At 36.7% G+C, this 19,047-nt stretch overlaps 1 protein-coding gene across 1 annotated transcript; it reads right to left on the bottom strand.

Annotated features, from left to right (window-relative positions):
• Window positions 1–3,244: 3,244 nt before the first annotated feature.
• Window positions 3,245–18,181, bottom strand: LOC143735410 (uncharacterized). The gene is made up of 2 exons (XM_077225531.1): window positions 17,923–18,181; window positions 3,245–8,347 (listed from the first exon to the last, which is right to left on the bottom strand). Exons 1-2 carry the CDS (start codon window positions 18,050–18,052, stop codon window positions 6,204–6,206), a joined length of 2,274 nt encoding a protein of 757 aa, XP_077081646.1. The 5' UTR covers window positions 18,053–18,181; the 3' UTR covers window positions 3,245–6,203.
• Window positions 18,182–19,047: the final 866 nt, after the last annotated feature.

Genomic DNA, 19,047 nt, shown 5'->3' with positions numbered 1-19,047 from the left:
ACAAAATTAGCACCACTGTATTATCGGCATATTTAATAGTGCTGAGCAACGATTAAAAATTGTTATGCGCAAAATTGAATAATGACTTCTAAAGTATTGTATTGCGCACTTTTGATTTAAATGTCCTGCTATATACACATAAGTGCAATAACTTTAAACAAATAAGGTGCTTTTATACCAGCAGTATTCCCTTTACACAGTAATCTCAAATCTCAACTTAAACATTAATGTAATCATATCAAATATTTAAACAAAGCTATTTGCCACTGCCAGGGCATTACCTTTTATCTAGTTTGTTAAAACGAGTCCAGTTTTCTTGTTTTTTTTCTGAACAGGTATCAACAGGTATCTTTTATCAGGGAGCAGCAGAAACAGTCTATGTAGTAGTCAGAGGTCATGATCACTACTACAGATATAAGTCGACCAACGTTACTTATAGTAGCTTAGGTTTGGTCATGCCATGGTTTCCCACGTAACATTACATTAAACAGAGTAAAAAAACAATTTATACTTTATACTCACGCCGTAGCTGTGTACCGCGCGTACACTTCGGCCTACCCTGACGTGCACCTCTCCAAAAATGTAACGTCAATTCTACGCGTACCGCAAGCGCTGTGATTGCTAGTGACATGCTCCCTCTGCATGTGTAATTGCACGTCAATGCGGACAACGACGCAGAGATATAAATGAAAACCAACCCGTAGTCTATAGTGTATAGTCTTCGGCGTAAGTCCGACGCAGAAGTATAAATCAGCCAAGAGTGAGGTGAAGTGGTCGAGCACAAGGTGCAGCGACAAGCAGGTGCATTCCTGTGAAAGTGTTGCGGTCATGCTTGCCTCACGCACGCGCCAGCAACCGCTCGTTGCCGAAGTTGAATTGTCTATAACTTTTTATAAAGGACGCGCAGCACAAATCATTAGAAGAGAGACTGATCCTCGGCTCGCTGTTAGTGAGATTCCAGAATCTATATAGTTATTATCTATAGGTTTTATAGGTATTATCCATAGAGCGCCTGTCATTCACTCGCGGAGCGCAACCCTTTAACTGTTCACCAGAGAGAACCTGCCTCTCTCCACTGCTTGTTTGGGTGGGTTATTTGCTGGCTGACCAACATCCCACCCCTCCTGTGATCATGGTTTGACTGTAGGCCTATGTGTATTCAGAGCCAGCGAGCAACGGACTTTCAAAATAATAATAAAAAAAACTGTTAACGTGCGATAAAAAAATTGTCGCCATTATTTAATAAATGCGTTAACGCGATAAAAAACGCGTTAACTTGCCCAGCCCTAATATTTAATAATACATATTACATAATTTCCCTACAATTTTATTGATTCTTCATAAGCAAACCTTTTTGTTACTAGGTAGAAGCCAATTTAGATTTCAAGTCATGAAAAAATGGAAAAGGTCAGGAGTTCATTTGATTACTTAATATGTCATGAGACTACTCTAGACAGTATATATCTCATATCATCTGGTCAGCATCTGAGGATTTCCATCGACATTTTGTTCAATTGTTTAGAATGTTAAGCCTAAAAGAGAAGTAATTAAAGGAGTAGTTCACTTTTAAACAAAACTTTTGCTGATAATTTACTCACCCCAATGTCATCCAAGATGTCCATGTCTTTCTTTTTTCAGTCGAAAAGAAATTAAGGTTTTTGATTAAAACATTGTAGGATTTTTCTCCATATAATGGATTTCATTGGGTACCAAACGGTCCAAGGTCCAAATGACAGTTTCAGTGCAGCTACAAATGGGTTTAAACGACGCCAGACGATGCATAAGGGTTCGTTCATTCATCAAAATGAATTAATCTTTTTTCGAGTCATTTCGTTCTTTCAACGAACGAAATGACTCGAAAAAAGATTCGTTCATTTTGATGAACGAGTTCGAACAGGAGAGTCACGAACGCGCATCATAGAACAGAGCAAGGCGAGCATTTGTGCTTATAAAACTTAAACTTTTTTATTTATTTTTGAAATGACCGATCGTTTCGCAAGATAAGACCCTTATGCATAGTCTGGTGTCGTTTAAAGCAATTTGAAACTGCACTTAAACTGTCATTTGGAACTTGGACCGTTTGGTACCCAATGAAGTCCATTATATGGAGAAAAATCCTAGAATGTTTTCATCAAAAACCTTAATTTCTTTTCGACTGAAGAAAGAAAGTCATGGACATCTTGGATGACATGGGGGTGAGTAAATTATCAGCAAAAGTTTTTTTTTTAAAAAGTGAACTACTCCTTTAAGGATTTTGATGAGTTTAAAATACAGTTTACTATCGCTATCATTGAAAAATCCATCACAGTTCACACTGTGACAAGAGATTCAGTCTGCCAAGACAACTGAAAATACATAAGAGCATCCACACTGAAGAAAGGGCATTATAGAACCCCTTTAAACAAATTTTATTATTTATAAATACTATACGAAGCACAGAGAGTGAACAGCTCTACTTACCTCAGAAGACTCAACGCTGAGAGACTCAAAGCGATAAGTGTGTGACGTATGTGGTGACGTCTCCTCCTGTTCTGTTTATTGGCGGTACAAAAGACTTCCGACAGCCCTAGATGAAATTCACTGCAAATAAAAGAACACATTAAATCTCTAAATATATCAGCCAGGGACGATTAAACGATTCTAAGAGCAGCATTACCAGTTGCACTTATTACAAACCAGTTTGACATTGTTTCTTTCATACATTTACCACCTTTTCTGCAGTGAAAATGCATTGACCAGTTTATGAACAGACACAGACTGGATGCATGCACCGGGACCACGTTGGTGGAAAAGGGGTAAGAGAGTTCAAAGACACCTTTTGTAACATGAGACACAACTGGCGTTGACTCCACCCCTGGGAGAACAGAGGACAAAGGAAAGCCCGCTGGGACCACCAGTCAACATGAAAAAACTACAAAGATGGTAGAAGAAACAGGAAGTATAACAAAGGTCAATCTATACACACACAACATTTGACAGTTTGCTTGCAAAACACTTGCGTTACCTTGCGGAATTGTACATTCACTTGCAGGAGATTTGAAAGGGATTAAGGAATGCAAAGTTTAGAGAGGGGGCCAAAAGTGCAAGTTTCTTGGAGGAATTCAAAACTTCGCAAGCAAAAGCAAAATGTAGTCTTTCCTTAATTCTAATATTTTTTTCTTTTCTCTTTGATAAAAAAAGCTGTTGATAAAATGAGTAACAAGTTTAGTCAATGATTACTTGAACAAATATAAAAACTAAAAAGTTAAAACGAATGAGAAATTTCTCTTTATTGACTTAAATGGTGTCCAAAGCAAGTCCAGAAGGAGACATTCAAAGAAGCATCCAGTTACAAAGCGACATGATCGTTTCTCTTAAATAGGCACTTGCTGAATATATCAAGTTGTCGAGAAACTAGATATTCTTAACACAACAATAAAGAACAATTTAATAAAAAAATCTCAGAGACATGTCAGCTTCCCAGAGTTCACTTGAACACAAACATTTTGCACATAGTACATAGTAGTAAAAAAAAACTACTTTTTTTTCGTAAAAGAAAGTAAAATAAATAGTCACACATATGCATCATAAGAAGTTTGGAAAAAAGAGGAAAATACACAAATCACACATATGCATCATAAGAAGTTTGGAAAAAAGAGGACAATACACAAATCATAATAAAGTATAATAATTAAATTTATATACTAAAGCTGATGATATATAGGATTATAACTTCTTAGATATTGTTCTTCTGGGAGAAACTGAGTAAATCTCAATCTCAAACTTGAAACCGTTGGTTTTGAAAATTTAATTAGTTTACTATAGAATTTAGATGACTTATTTGGTAACTTGTTTCGGCTAGTTAGGACAGGATTTTCTGGAAGAAACAACTCTTACTGCTTGACGTGTGTTAGAGCCATAACATTCATGACTTTGTTATATTTTGCCTTATATCAAGAGTGATTATGTTTTTTTGATAAATGTGTATTTGGTGTTATTTGTATTTCATCACGTGATTTTGACTAGTTAAACAGGTTACGTATGCGTAATAATTCTGAAGAAGAATAAGGAAGAAGGAAGGGTTGGTGCTAGACAGTCTTTTGACCGTGGAAAAAGATAGAATTCATGTTTTTGGAATGTGAAAAGGTGCAGAATAGTTTTTGAGTTTGATTTCTGAAATGTAACAAGACAAAGAAAAACTGATGTTTTACCAGGCATGTTATAGATTTACACATCAAATGGCTCAGAAAGCCATAAAATTGTGTTACGTTTGAACTTAAAAGTTCTGGATCTGAACAGGAACTATGATTTCAGACATAATGAGCAGTGGCGGCGCCAGGGGGGACCTAGGTGGTGCTGTAGCTCCCCCTATAATAGCCATAGCACCCGCCCAGCACCCCCAAGAAATGTCTGTAATTTTTTATATTTATATTTTAATGTCATGTTTGAATAGTCTTTTTCATGTTGTTAAAAATGGGTATTAAATAATAATTTAAAAATACATATTTAGTCTAAAATAACATGAGGCCCAAACAGACGATCTTGTTTGGCCAATGGACGCAGCGCCCGGTGAACATTTGCATTAGGGCTGGACGATTTTGGCTAAAATCATAATCGCGATTAATCGAACAAGTTACCTCGATTACGATTATTGAACGATTATTTAAAATAAATTATTTCCCATGTGTCACTGGCAAGGCTTATACTGTAAATATTCACGGTTATTTTTTTAATGAAAGAATGCATAATCCTAGCTTTGTGATTCTAAAATAAGGAAACACACAGATAGCTTTTAATGCTTACTTATTAAATATTTCAAACAATTGAATCAAACAAAGCATACAATGCTTGAAATAAAAACGTCTTATAAAAAAGTAATTAAGTTTTAATGTAAAAAGAAAGTTTCCTAAAAATGTAGAAAATAGTTCTTTTTGTAAACAAAATAAATTATTGTAAATATTGCCATCTTAAAAGTAAAATATAACTTGTATAAAACTAAAAAAAACTAATCCTTTTCATATTGTGTAGCATTTGTAAATGCTTGTGTTATCGAAACCTGCTTTGTGGAGTGGAGGCACTTGTTGCTGGGCGTTTGTCAGTCTCTCTCTTTTTTCGCGTGTTTCTTTGGTACAAACGGCTCCTGTTGCTGAGTTGACTGAGTGTTTGAGTTCCCTTTCACACAGAGATTCCGGAAAATACACGGATAAAGTGGCCCGGGATTTGACCCGGGTTCGTTTGACTTTGGTTCATTCACACTGCCTCATCCGGAATCAGCAGAGTGCGTTCACACAGCACGCACAACCCGCAAAGACACGTCCCAGCGGCGTCTATAGTTTGCTTATGAGCTGCGATTTCTCTCGAGAAACCACGCTTGTGCATTTTTTTTTTCTGATTCGATCATAAACTAGCGCATTACGAACCGTTTCACGCTGGCGAACGATCCCGGCTTAGCGCCATCATTACGACACGGCATTGATTATGGCTTTTGTTCACACAGCGCGCGTTCCGGGACTGAACACGGCAATGTTACTATGTCCCCAACCTGGCATCAATCCCGGGCCGTGTTTGCGTTCACAGAAGGTGTTTGTTCTGGCAATTTTCCGGGATCAATGCGCTGTGTGAAAGGGGCTCATGTTGCTTCAATGTCGCAGACTGGACGGGGCGGAGTTACGTGACTACACACGCGGTAATATATTTTAAGGGTAAAGTACATTAACACACAGTGGGCGGAAATATTAATAGGATTAAAAAAACGAAATAACCGACATGGTAAAATTACGTCGGTTCTAGGCTCTGAATTTCGGTTTCGATTATTTTCCGATTAATCATCCAGCCCTAATTTGCATACATCCCAAGTCTCCCGTATATTGATAGCGGCTCCCTGATGGGCACAAATCAGTTCAAATCTCCCAGAATCTAGAGCTCGCGAGCTCCAAACCGTGTAGTTGCGCGCAAGGTAGAGAGAGCGAGAGACCCCTCCCCCCCAATTAATTTTTTTCACATTTGTTTCACAAATGTATTTCACACTGCTTTAACACTGGTATGCTCTGTTGTACTTTAAAAGCGCTCAGTCGTGTAAAACTTTTTTCACAAGAAAGAACACGTGTAATGCTTCCCCTTTGTATCAACTTTCTCATGCTTCTTTCTCCAGGTGAACACAGATGTAATTTCAAAGGCTGTACACTTGAAACTTCTGAACTTCTCTCCGGTGTGGATTTTGATCCTTATTGTGTGCAGCTTTTTTTCTGGTGCTGCTTCAGTTCACCCTCTGTAAAATAAGTTTTTCCACAAACATAGCACACATGATTCTTCACACCACTGTGTCTTTCCTGGTGAAATTTTAAACCATTCACCCATGAAAATCCCTTTCCACACAAAGAACACATGTAAGGCTTCTCCTTTGAATGAATGTCCATGTGCTTCTTCAGGGAACCTGCCAAAAGAAATTTTTTACTGCACTGATTACAGTTGAATGGTTTTTCTCCAGAATGAGAACGTAGATGTACTCTAAATGAACTTGTGAATCTGAAACTCTTCCCACATTGATCACATGTGTGCGGCTTCTCTCCAGTGTGGATTGTCATGTGATCCTTAAGGGATCCTTTTAGTGTGTAACTTTTCCCACACTGATCACATTTGTACGGCTTCTCTCCGGTGTGGATGTTCATGTGATACATAAGCTTTGATTTAATTATGAAACTCTTCCCACATTGATCACATTTGTGTGGCCTCTCTCCAGTGTGAATTTTCTTGTGTCTCTCTAGGAGAAATTTGAGGGCAAAACTCTTCCCACATTGATCACATGTGTGCGGCTTCTCTCCAGTGTGGATTGTCATGTGTTCTTTAAGGCCTCCTTTTAGTGTGAAACTCTTCCCACATTGATCACATTTGTACGGCTTCTCTCCGGTGTGGATTTTCATGTGATACATAAGCTTTGATTTAATTATGAAACTCTTCCCACATTGATCACATTTGTGTGGCCTCTCTCCAGTGTGAATTTTCTTGTGTCTGTTTAGGAGATGTTTTAGGGCAAAACTTTTTCCACACTGATCACATGTGTGCGGCTTCTCTCCACTATGAACTTTCATGTGGTGTTGAAGAATTTGCTTATATATGAAACTCTTCTCACATTGATCACATTTATAAGGCCTCTCTCCAGAGTGGATTTCAATGTGTCTCTTAAGGAGACATTTTAGAGTGAAACTCTTCCCACATTGATCACATGTGTGCGGCTTCTCTCCAGTGTGAATTTTCATGTGATTATTAAGGTCTCTTTTCACTGTGAAACTCTTCCCACACTGATCACATTTGTGCAGATTCTCTCCTGTGTGGATTTTCATGTGATTATTAAGGTCTCTTTCCACTGTGAAACTCTTCCCACATTGATCACATTTGTACGGCTTCTCTCTGGTGTGGATTTTCATATGATACATAAGCTTTGATTTAATTATGAAACTCTTCCCGCATTGATCACATGTGTGTGGCCTCTCTCCAGTGTGGATTTTCTTGTGTCTGTTTAGGAGATGTTTTAGGGCAAAACTTTTTCCACATTGATCACATGTGTGCGGCTTCTCTCCACTATGAACTTTCATGTGGTGTTGAAGATTTTGCTTATATGTGAAACTCTTCCCACACTGATCACATGTGTGTAGTTTCTGTCCAGTGTGAATTTTCATGTGATTATTAAGGTATCCTTTTTTCAAGAAACTCTTCCCGCACTGATTACATGGGTACGGCTTCTCTCCAGTGTGAATTTTCATGTGATTATTAAGGTCTCTTTTCATTGTGAAAGTCTTCCCGCACTGATCACATTTGTGCAGATTCTCTCCAGTGTGAATTTTCATGTGATTATTAAGGTCTCTTTTCACTGTGAAACTCTTCCCGCACCGATCACACGTGTGCAGCTTCTCTCCAGTGTGGATTTCAATATGTCTCTTAAGCTGACCTTTTAGTGTAAAACTCCTCCCACACTGATCACATGTGTGCGGCTTTTCTACACTGTGGATTCTCAGGTGATATTTCAGGTTTCCTTTTAATGCAAAACTCTTTCCGCACTGATCACATGTGTGTGGCTTCTCTCCAGTGTGGATTTTCATGTGAAACTTGAGGTATCCTAGTGAAAAACTCTTCCCGCATTGATCACATGTGTGCGGCTTCTCTTCACCATGAACTGTCATGTGATCTTTAAGACTTTGTTTGTATGGGAAGCTTTTTCCACACTGAGAGCAAGTGAAATTTTTGATGGCTCTTCTCAGTACAGGTTTACTTCCAGTCTGTGAGCAGCTCAAAGATTTTTCTTCAGTTTTGACACGATGTTCCTCCTCCGCTTCATCCAGTTCTTCACTCTCCTTAATCTCTACCATCGGGTCTGAAATGAAAGATTCAGTAAATCATCAAAATTATTTTTTAAACATTTGCTCTAATGTTAATTAATTGTAACCAATTAGCTCAAAAGAAATATAAATAATCAATCATAACTTGTTTGAATTAATAGTTGGGAGAATTTATGACTCTTGTCTCAAGTGTGGTTAGACATGGGCCTTGCGGTTTGTTCATGCTGGCCCCGGGGCCGTCGGGCCGTCCTTATTGGCGAGCCCTGAATATAATGCTATAGTGTAATATACAGTATCAATATTTTATTTAATGAGAAGAACAATCAGCGCCGCCGCTCCCACCACGCGCATCACGCGCTGTGCGTAGGGCACCAAGTGCTGAGGGGGGCACCAAAAATAGCCTAATGAAAAATCAATCATCATATCATAGTCATAATAATTATAGTGCCGATATTATTTCATTATAGAAATATTATTAGGCACTTTTTAGGGATGTATATAACAAGACAGCCGGAACAAGAGTATTTAATTGCTCTAGAAAGTAACGATGGTGCCGCTGCCGCCTCAGTGTTCCGTTGGATTGCGCGTTAAAAAGTTAAAGTTAAACCGGCAAAAATAAACGTTTTTTTTTTTTCCCGGGGGCGGGGGGCACCATAAAGGAATTATGCTTAGGGCACCAAAATGTCTAGCAGCGGTACTGAGAACAATAGCAACAATTTCTTGATGAACGACTATTTTTGACAACCTCACTGAAAATTTGCTTCCTCTCCCTTCGTACTTTAGTGATTTTTTCATAACAAAAAAATAATGATTTTTTTTTTTTTTTTTATCTTTGCCACTTTGGCCTAAATGTCTGCCATCCTTTTTTTTTATATATTTTGTGAACTCTTAAGGCTTTGTTTTTAAAATAGGGACATTAGTTATGCTGTAATGCTCAGTTACTTGCAAAATAGTAAAATCAAATTGCAAAAAAGATTCGTGATTAAATTAGGGCTGGGCGATATATCGCACGATATTGTTATGCGCATCTCGTCAGCAAAGCCGGTTCCTTGATTAGTAGGAAATCGCCTTCACCTGCTTTCCGATGGAGCGGCATTTACTACAAAGGACGTATCGGCAGCGATAATTAATGCGATATGGCTCAGCTTGTCAGTTAACTACGGCTCTTTGTACACAGCAAAAACTCCAGTGTTAAATTAACACTCCTGGGATATGAGTCCACACTCAAGAGTGTTGAACTTAATGAGATAATTAAGTGATTAATTGAGTGATGATTGAGCATTATTGAAGACACCTGATGTTAACAAGCAGAATCACTGAAGGAGAAAATCTCAAATTGTAAGCCACCGTTATGGCGATCATTGGTTGCTTTAGTTGGGCTCTTGACCCTTATATTATTAACTTTAGATTTTGTTTGGCTGTTGTATCTGAGTTATAACTGCCAGATGAACAAAGAAAAAAAAGTGATCTAATGGTGTTGGTTATATTATGACAATCATCATTTGAACTTTATGTTTTTGATTTATGTTGTTGGTTACAGCATAACTGTGATTCTGCATAAATATCCAGAATTTCAGATATAATATAAAGAATTTCTTAAAAGTTGTTTTCTAAAAAAAAAAAAAAAATCTTTCTTTTAGGAACACACAGACTTCAAGATTCAGTCTATGCATCTCAACAATGGTGACAAGCAGAATATTCAATTAGGAAAAGTAAATTACATAGACAATTCAGATCATAATTTATTCATATCGCAATGCATGATGGGAGCCATTAATGAGTTGTGATTGGTGGCAGCCACTGCAACATATTTTATTATTGTCACCATTGTTGAGATTCACAGGCTGATGATTGATGTCTGTGTTTCCAAATAAGTTCATTTGAAAGTGTTTTGATCAGAACAATGTTTATTAAATATTTTGGATTATAAGAAACATACCGATATTCATATGCTGTAGAATCACAAAGCTATTGCTAATAAGTTAAACCAAACTATCTCAATAAGTTTCATTTTCAGATCACAGCATGATTATGCCAAAACATAACCAACACCATCAGATCATACTTTCCTTTGTTCATTTGACTAAATAAATAACATAAATATTTGACATATATAAATAACAGCAGAAAAACAATTTTAAAGTGAATGTATAAGGGTCAAGAGCCCAACTAAAGCAAACACTGATCGACATAACCGTGGCTTACAATTTGTGATTTTCTCCTTCAGTGATTCTGCTTGTTAACATCAGGTGTCTTCAATAATGCTCAAACATCACTAAATTAATCACTTAATTATCTCATTAACTTTAACACTCTTGAGTGTTAATTTAACACTGGAGTTTGTGCTGTAATAAATGCCGCTCCATCTGAAATCATGTGAAGGCGATTTACTACTAATCAAGGAACCGGCTTTACTGACGAGATGCGTATAACAATATCGTGCGATATATCGCCCAGCCCTAGATAAAATCATTATTTATCTTAAAAAAAAAAATCATGATATGATATTTTTGCCATATTGTGCACCCCAAGGTGGGGTTACATTAACTAGCAGTTCTCTCATAAAGCAAGCGTGAAATAAATACAAAATTTAAGAAACACTATACAAGATTTAACAATATCACACACAATGTCCTGGGATGGATGTTCGTTTATAGATCAGTTCGTCTACAAATTAATCCAGGAAATTCTGTTTTAAGGTCTGTTTCTCTTTCCTATGGCCTCTGTTTTTACCACATAACAACATTTTTCATAGCAATAAAACCATCTTATCTGATGGTCTCCCTGGTGACAGGCCTTTTCTGCTCTCTCGTTTTTTTTGTGGGGAATGTTTTTAATTACTAAGAGTGGGCTTTAAAGCTTATTTGTTAAATGTAACAAATAGTTATGTGTCTGATTGTCTCAGTCCTTACAATAGTTAGGCTATTAGTTAGCATACTTCTTGTGAACAGGCCAAAGCACTTATTAGCACCATACAAGTGAAAGTTTGAGTTCAAACAAAGACTGAAAAAATCATGCTTTTAACAGAAATGGTATGCTTTGTTATTTTGTTGTATTGTGCACCATATTGCATTTGTAAGACATTCATTGAATAGTTCAAAGCTTTTCACACAAAAACAATCTGTTTATATAACCCCACGTTGTTCAAAGCTTTTATGCATTATTTATTTAATGTCTCATTGTTTTGTTTAGGGATTTTTCACACACAGAAGAAGAAATTCATAGGTTAATTAAGGTAGGGCTGGGCGATATGGCCAAAAAAATAAAATAATGATCACGATAAGCTTTATATCAGTCAATATCGATAATTATCGCAATAAATGTCAAATCTTTATTTCTTTCAAGTTAAGGCAGATTTTTGCTCCTAAGTGAAAGTTGTAGAAACCAGAGCGTTAATTGTGGTTTTAAACTACTCTTTATTGTACGAACAAATGACAAACACTTGCCAAAAAGGTGAACATTTCACAAAACTGAGGTAGAACATTCAAACATTTGTCATTTTTCCCTAACAAAATAAATATCTGAATAGAAAAATATATTTCTTAGTTTCTGCATAATGGTGTTTATCGTTTCAAGTCTTGAAACAGGTTTTTGTTGCCTGACTTTGATGGCACGTATCTTCAGCACAGTTTGCAGTGCAGGCTGCAATATTAATATAACATGTTTTGTCTCAAAACGCATTTTTGACAGACAGTAAATCTGCATCCTAACTCAAGCTAATACTACTATGTTAAATTTATGTTCATTAACAAAAACAGTAACATCTGTTAAAAAAAATGTAACAACCACATTTTTATTTTGTAAAATGTAATATTCTGACTGTTTGAGTTTTATTAAAATTAACCACTGGTCATCCAGAATCATGCATTTAGATCATGATAACCGCATATAAAACCAGGCATAGCCTATAGACCCTCACTATAATGGTAAAATTTAACTTTATGGTTTCTATGGTATGTATGAAAAACAGTAGCCTAAATACATTATTAAATACTGTAATTATATTCCATTAGTCATTTAATACATTGTCTACATTAATAATATACAATTCAATATGTACATCCCACATTTCATGGTGCAGTTAATATTACTAGGCTAACGTTCCAGTGAATCCATGGTAAATTAATTTTGTATCAATTCAGATTCTGACTGTAACGTTATCGTTGCGCACAGTGTTTCTCCTGTTTGTCAGTGCTGTTTCATCTGCCTTTAAACTGGTTTAAATCACTGAGGCATTTGTGTTCTTCGCTGAATTCAAGCGCTTCTCACTGGATCTCGTAAGTGAGACTGTTCAACAGGGTTGTGGACTCGAGTTGCATGACTTGGACTTGACTTGGACTCGAGTCCCAAATTTGATGACTTGCGACTCGACTTGACATATTCAAAGATGACTTGCGACTCGACTTAGACTTTAACAACAATGACTCGCGACTTGACTCGGACTTTAGCCCTGTGACTTGGAAAGACTTGACCTACCTTCTAAAACCACAGATCAGAGTTGTAATAATCACTGACTGTAGTATAGCACTGTATCATTGACGCATGATCACAGTGCTGATTAGCGCTGCTTTCGCACGTTTGGCACTGAGCCAGAGAGCGCGTGATAGAGTGTGTTCAGCAGCGCGTGTCAGTTGTCATTTATTATCACACGTTCAGACAGTTTTCAACCAAATAATGTTTTCTTTTTTCTTTTTCAGGCATTTAAATACACAAGTATTAGCGAACCATTTATAATTTGAGAAGAAAAAAAACACACTGATATCTAAGTAAGCGGAAATAATAAACCTTTCAAATGTAATTTTGAGACATGTTATTTTTCCCCCACAACAAACGAACATTTTAGCCTATAGGTAACTATAAAGTCTTCTCCCTGTTCACCAGCCACTCACTTTCATGTCTTTCGGGAGAAATGGATGGATTTACGTTACGTTTTGTAAAAGACAGGCACGTAGCCCCAAAAAGTGTCACGTGACGCTTAATACGTCGCCATGGAAATAGGAATGTTCTAGTACAATTACTGTCGCGTTAACAAAATTAATTTAACCACGGACACAATATTTTAAGCTTAATGTGTAGCAAATCACGATTAATTTTCCCAATGAACAGTTACTTTTATTTTTTTATTTTTAAATCTGCAGTGCCACTCTTCACATTCAACCAATCAGACAACCAAACAATCAACATCCACTGAGTTTGAAAATCGCGCATTCATGGAGGATTCTGCCAAAATGATACCCAGGGTAATTTTATTTGGATATAAAGAATATAAAACAACGAGCAACAGGACTACAATATGTAGAACCTGTGGTTCGAAAATTACAGATGCTTTGTCAACAACATCCAATTTTGTGAGGCATCTGAAAACCCACAGACAGCGGTAAGTTGACATTGTTACCTGTTACACGTCATAGATGGTTCAGTATTTAACTTATCATGTTAGCTAGCTAGCTACAGTTACACAGACTCAGTGGACAATGGACATCAACTACAGCTTTGTTAATAATTTTGCATGCCTCATTGATGAATCCAGCAAAATTGACCAGTGTGAAACCAGTGCCAAACATAATTGATTTACTTTTTGTTGCGGCCACGGCTCACACTTTAAACTCGACCCCTTGGATGATCAGAAATGGCCTGGTATTATCAAATTATTAACATTTTATTTTGAATTAAGAACGACAGTGCGGCATTGAGACACATCGTCTCGTGAAAGCATTTGAATTAAGTTTGAATAATGTATCAATATAATGATAATTTAGAATATATAATAAATAATATTATGTTAGGCCTACAAGGAAACAATCACTTTTATTAATTCCATCCCACAGTCTTTGAAATCCATTCACTTGTAGTTTCTTATTTTTATTCAACATTATTTAACAATCTATATTATTTTTTGTGTGTCTGTATTATTTTTTATTTCATGTAACTATTTTCCTAATTAACATTATCTATTTAATACTTAAAGTACTATAAATATTTTGAAAATATACTGTAAATTCCCAATAATCATGTCAAGAAAGCTTCGACTTCATTATAATATTATTATTAGTGCCGATAAATGAAGCGTTAGGTTGACTAACGTTACGTGTCAAAGCAGCTTTACAGTGATAACAGGAAAATTATTAAATGATGCAAACAGAGTTAATTTAGGCTGTACAGCAGCTCTAAAAGTAAATAGTGTTTTTGTTCAGCAGAAGTCAATTCATTGTTGATTCCGTTCCATTGTAAAGATCATCAATTATTAAATTAGTTAATTTCATCTATCCACAAGTTTCCTACGTCCCATGAGGCATTGCGTCAAAAGTGGGCGCGACTTCCGGCTCGAAGTAAACAAGCAGGAGTTGACACTCATTCATTCATTAGTTGACCGTCATTCAAGATTTAGCAATCCAAACTTAATGATGTGGGAACACAACCTACACGAAATTAAAAGGGGTGATATAAATGTACCTTTACCATCCGCGGTAGATGGTTGGGAGGATGACGTGAAGAAGTGGCCTCGTATCACGTATGCTAACATTTCTAGCTATTTTGTAGATTCAGTAGCCTGTGATGGTAAGGCGATGAGCAACCTGAAAAGCTCAGAGGCATATCAATATCTACACAGTGATAAAGACGGTCGAGTGTTGTTTAAGGACGTCGGAAACGACCTTGCGTATCTAAAAGCTGACATTGAGCCGAGCCAGAGTTTGCATGTAACACATCATAAGGCTTGGGTGCTAGTTTCAGTGGCAGGTGAAGTACAGACAGCGGGTTGTTCATGTATTGCAGGGCCAGGACGCTCTTGTAGTCATGCAGCAGCACTTTTGTGGAAGGTCAGTAAAGTTAGGACAATTAAGGGCACAAAATGTATTACTGTATTGTGTATTATTGTATATTTTTTATTAATTAATAAATGTACTAAACTGAAATGTGTACTGTGTGTCATTCATGTTCTGTATGTGTTGCTTCACAGTAGCCTTGACTTAAAATATTTATTTATAAAAAAATACACACTGAATAAAAACATATTAGACACTTAGTCATTGGCTTTTGAATATATTAATAAGAATAAATTAATGTGTCATTTGCAGATTTGGTTAACAGTTGTATTCAGAACATTTCATTAAATAAAAATAGCAATACTATACTGTGAAAGTACACACACTTCTCTCTTTTGCAGAATATTACGAGATTGAAAAATATTAAGAATTTAAATTTACACAGCAAAAAGAAAATAGCTGTCTATGAAACAACAACTAAAAGAAAAGGTGTTGGTATATCAAGGCAAGGCAAGTTTATTTATATAGCACATTTCATACACAATGGTAATTCAAAGTGCTTTATATAGAAGAAATTAAAATAATCAAAACAAATAAGAATAATTACAACAGTTTAGAAAAAAATCAGTGCAAGTAAAAGTTGTGTATTGGTTTATACAGTTGATAAAGTTATAGAGAGAATTGAACATTTAAGCTCAAGCTGATTGTGTAAGATATGATGCCTATGTTCTAGAAATAAGCTCTCCTCGCAGATTTACGAGTGCTGCACAGATTTTTAGTATTCTGTCGATTTTAGGGACAAAATGAATAGGCACAGTTTGAGAGAGAGGATCTTGTACACCTTAAGACGTCTGATTGCTCGCTCAATGTGTATGCGGACATTAGCAATGCGTCTTGTGCGAGTGACCTGCTCATTTGTCAGCTGGCATTTCTTGCGCGTGAAAGCTGGGATGATCAAACGAACATTCCGTTCCTCTAGCAGATCTCTGATGGTGAAGCCACGGTCCCCCATCACCTCATCTCCAGCACGCAAATGTTCGAGAAACCCAGAGTTCTGTGTGATGAATCTATCGCTACATTTGCCACCGTAAGCCTCTGAAATGTACATAACCAAACCAGAGGGCGCAATTGCTACTAGATACTTGACAGTATTGTTTGCATAGTAGTCAAGTCAAGTAATCCTCATTTATATAGCGCTTTTAACAATGTAGATTGTTTCAAAGCAGCTTTACAGAGATAAACATATAATTTAAGGTAACAGAGATTGGTTGGTTTTATAGTGGCTCTTGAAAAAAAAAATTTCCAGCTAAAGTTAGTTTTGATTGATTCACTTCCGTCTAAATGATCATTTGTTATTAAATTAGGGGCCGCTAAGACGACACCGTTCTCTCTAAACAGACTTTAAACGTGAACCTGTGATAGACGCTGATGGCGTTCACATGCGCATTAAGAATTGATTCTATAGTTATGTGCGTTTGAATATGTGCGCAGGTTTGTAATTCCTTTAAAACAAACTACTTGTCTATAAATTAATAAAGTAGTGACTATAAGATTCAGTTCTTGAGTCCAGATGTTTAGCCTTCTGCAAGACACTTTCTGTTCAGTCAATGACACAAGTTGTGTTGGGGAAATTGTCCTTAAAAATTTGCGGCAAAGTGGCTTTTATTGTTTCGCGCGGCAGCCACTGAATTAGTTTAGTGCGGTTTTATGTACAACCACGAACAGCACATGTTGTCCCTGAGCTCCGTAACGACATCTATCATTAATGTTTGCGACTTTAAATAGTAGAAAAATGTACTCGAAAAATACCTAACCTCTTCGCTATGTAACACAAAATACCGTTGATTTACTACTTCCGCCACCTAACCGGAAGTTTCACCCACGTTCTATTTTACAGTAGCGCCCCCTGGAAACAGGTGGATAGCCCGCAGTTCTGTGATGTCATCATCCAGCTAAGTTCAGTTCAGTTTAAACAAAAATAATACAAAATCAGTGAATGGGTATAAAAAAACCTTGGGATGGGATAACATTTTTTTTATCGCAATAAATATGATAATATTATATATATTATATCATATTTTAAAAGCCTTCCTGATGTAAATTAGTATACATTTCATTTACTATAGTAATTAACACTGAGACAGTAATTTGTGAAAAAAGCACTAATGACTTGTTTAAGACTTGAAGCTTAAATTCGAGGACTTGCAACTTGACTTGGACTTGTCTGTCTTGACTCGGGACTTGAATGCAAAGACTCGAGACTTACTTGTGACTTGCAAAACAATGACTTGGTCTCACCTCTGCTGTTCAGAGTAAACGCATCTGCTAGCCTCAGCTCGCGCTGCGCTGCAGTTTGCCGAGTGAATAAACGGTCCGTGTGGCGCGCGGTTCAAATGAGTTTCGTTCCGCTTTTGGCGAGATGGTTCTCACTGCGGAACATGAAATCCACGGGGAGGAGTCGGATCCAGATCCAACTCCTCCCACCTTACATACACCTAAACCTAGCCAACTCCGCCCCCTGATCCCTAAACACACCCCTAATCCCTAAACCCAACCCTAATCCTACCCATCTCCACCCCTTGGATCTTGATCCGACTCCTCCCCGTGGATCTCATGTACTGTATTGAGGTGCTACTGCTTTTGGCGCATAAACATTATTAGAACATTTATCGAACTCTTGATATCGTTTTATCGAGAAAAATGATGTCGTATTATATACACCCTAAGTTAAGGGTGAGTAAATTATGTCAGAATTTATACCTGTTGACTGACTAACCAGTAAAGAACTGCTAAAGTTTTATAAATGTAATGTTTCACAGTATCATATATCAAAAATAAACACCAACCTATCTGTTCTTCAGTATCTTCAAGCTTCACTCTGAGGGGTTCTTGATCAGGATCACTAGTGTTATCACTGTAATCTTCAATAAACTCCATCTTTACAGGTTTCTCATATTCCTGCTGGTCTGAATGCATCTCTTCACTTGTAAATAGAGACTGTTTAAAAAAACTGAATCGTGAAGTCGCAAATCTTTGTAAATCTTTTGTTTTGAATCAGCTGTTGTTCAGAGCGCGTCTCCTCTTCTTCTGTTTCTGGTAGTTTGTGAAACCAACTTAAAGAGTGCCGTTCCGCCACCCGCTGGTCTGGAGTGTGAAGAGAAAATGAGAAAACAGATCAAATGGTTTTATTTTCTTCCTGTTATATATATTTTTTTAAATATGTTCATAATTAAATTTTTGAAAAAGAAAGAAAATTAAAGCATTTGATCGGTTTGCTCTTTTTTTTCTCACTTTTTTCTCTCTTCATTATCCAAACATTTCCTCATATAGGCCTATTCCTGATTGTCTTTTAATTCCATTAGACCTACTTATTGGTATAGCTGAAGTCTTTCTCTTTCACATGCATTTTAGGAGCTTTATTGTGTCCACATTTTTCACAGGTACTTTTTTCAACAAAAAAAATTCAATTTCAAAACACTTTATTTGTCCCCAAGGGGCAATTTACGAGGCCAAGTATAGAGTCACGTAAACAATATACATAAAAACATCATACATTAAATATATAATAACATATGAATGCACGGAATACATATTAATTATAGTCCACTACAAGTGGATACTTAAAAAAACAACTAGTCCATACCATATATAAGAATGAATAAATAAATACATAAATGTACATGTATATAACTGTGTACAAAAAAAATGATAATTATTATTATTAAAAATCACGGCATTGTAACCAAGGGGGCCAGAGATGGTTGAGAAATTGAAAGTTAAAACAAATGTTGCCTTCCTCCTTTGTGTCCTACAGCATGGACAATGAAGCCGTCACCCTGAAGGAAGCCACTCAAAAACAGAGAACAATGTCTCGTAAAATCCTTCCTGCCAACCTCAGCGTTTGCTGTTCACTTATAAAGAGCCCTAGGGAGTCCAATGATTTTTGAGCAGACTTTAACCGTGCGCTCCAG

Source organism: Siphateles boraxobius, unplaced genomic scaffold, assembly GCF_051911475.1.
Source record: "Siphateles boraxobius isolate OS27281-9 unplaced genomic scaffold, OSU_SipBor_1 13, whole genome shotgun sequence".
NCBI lineage: Eukaryota > Metazoa > Chordata > Actinopteri > Cypriniformes > Leuciscidae > Siphateles > Siphateles boraxobius.
This window is presented reverse-complemented; position numbering and strand designations above follow the sequence as displayed.

What these genes read in the sequence shown, in the direction of transcription:
- LOC143735410 (XM_077225531.1), bottom strand. Translation starts at nt 18,052, where the DNA reads ATGCATTCAGACCAGCAGGAATATGAGAAACCTGTAAAGATGGAGTTT. An exon ending in AGATACTGAAGAACAGATAG is followed by an intron (nt 8,348 to 17,922) that starts GTTGGTGTTTAT and finishes CTTTCATTTCAG; the next exon opens with ACCCGATGGTAGAGATTAAG.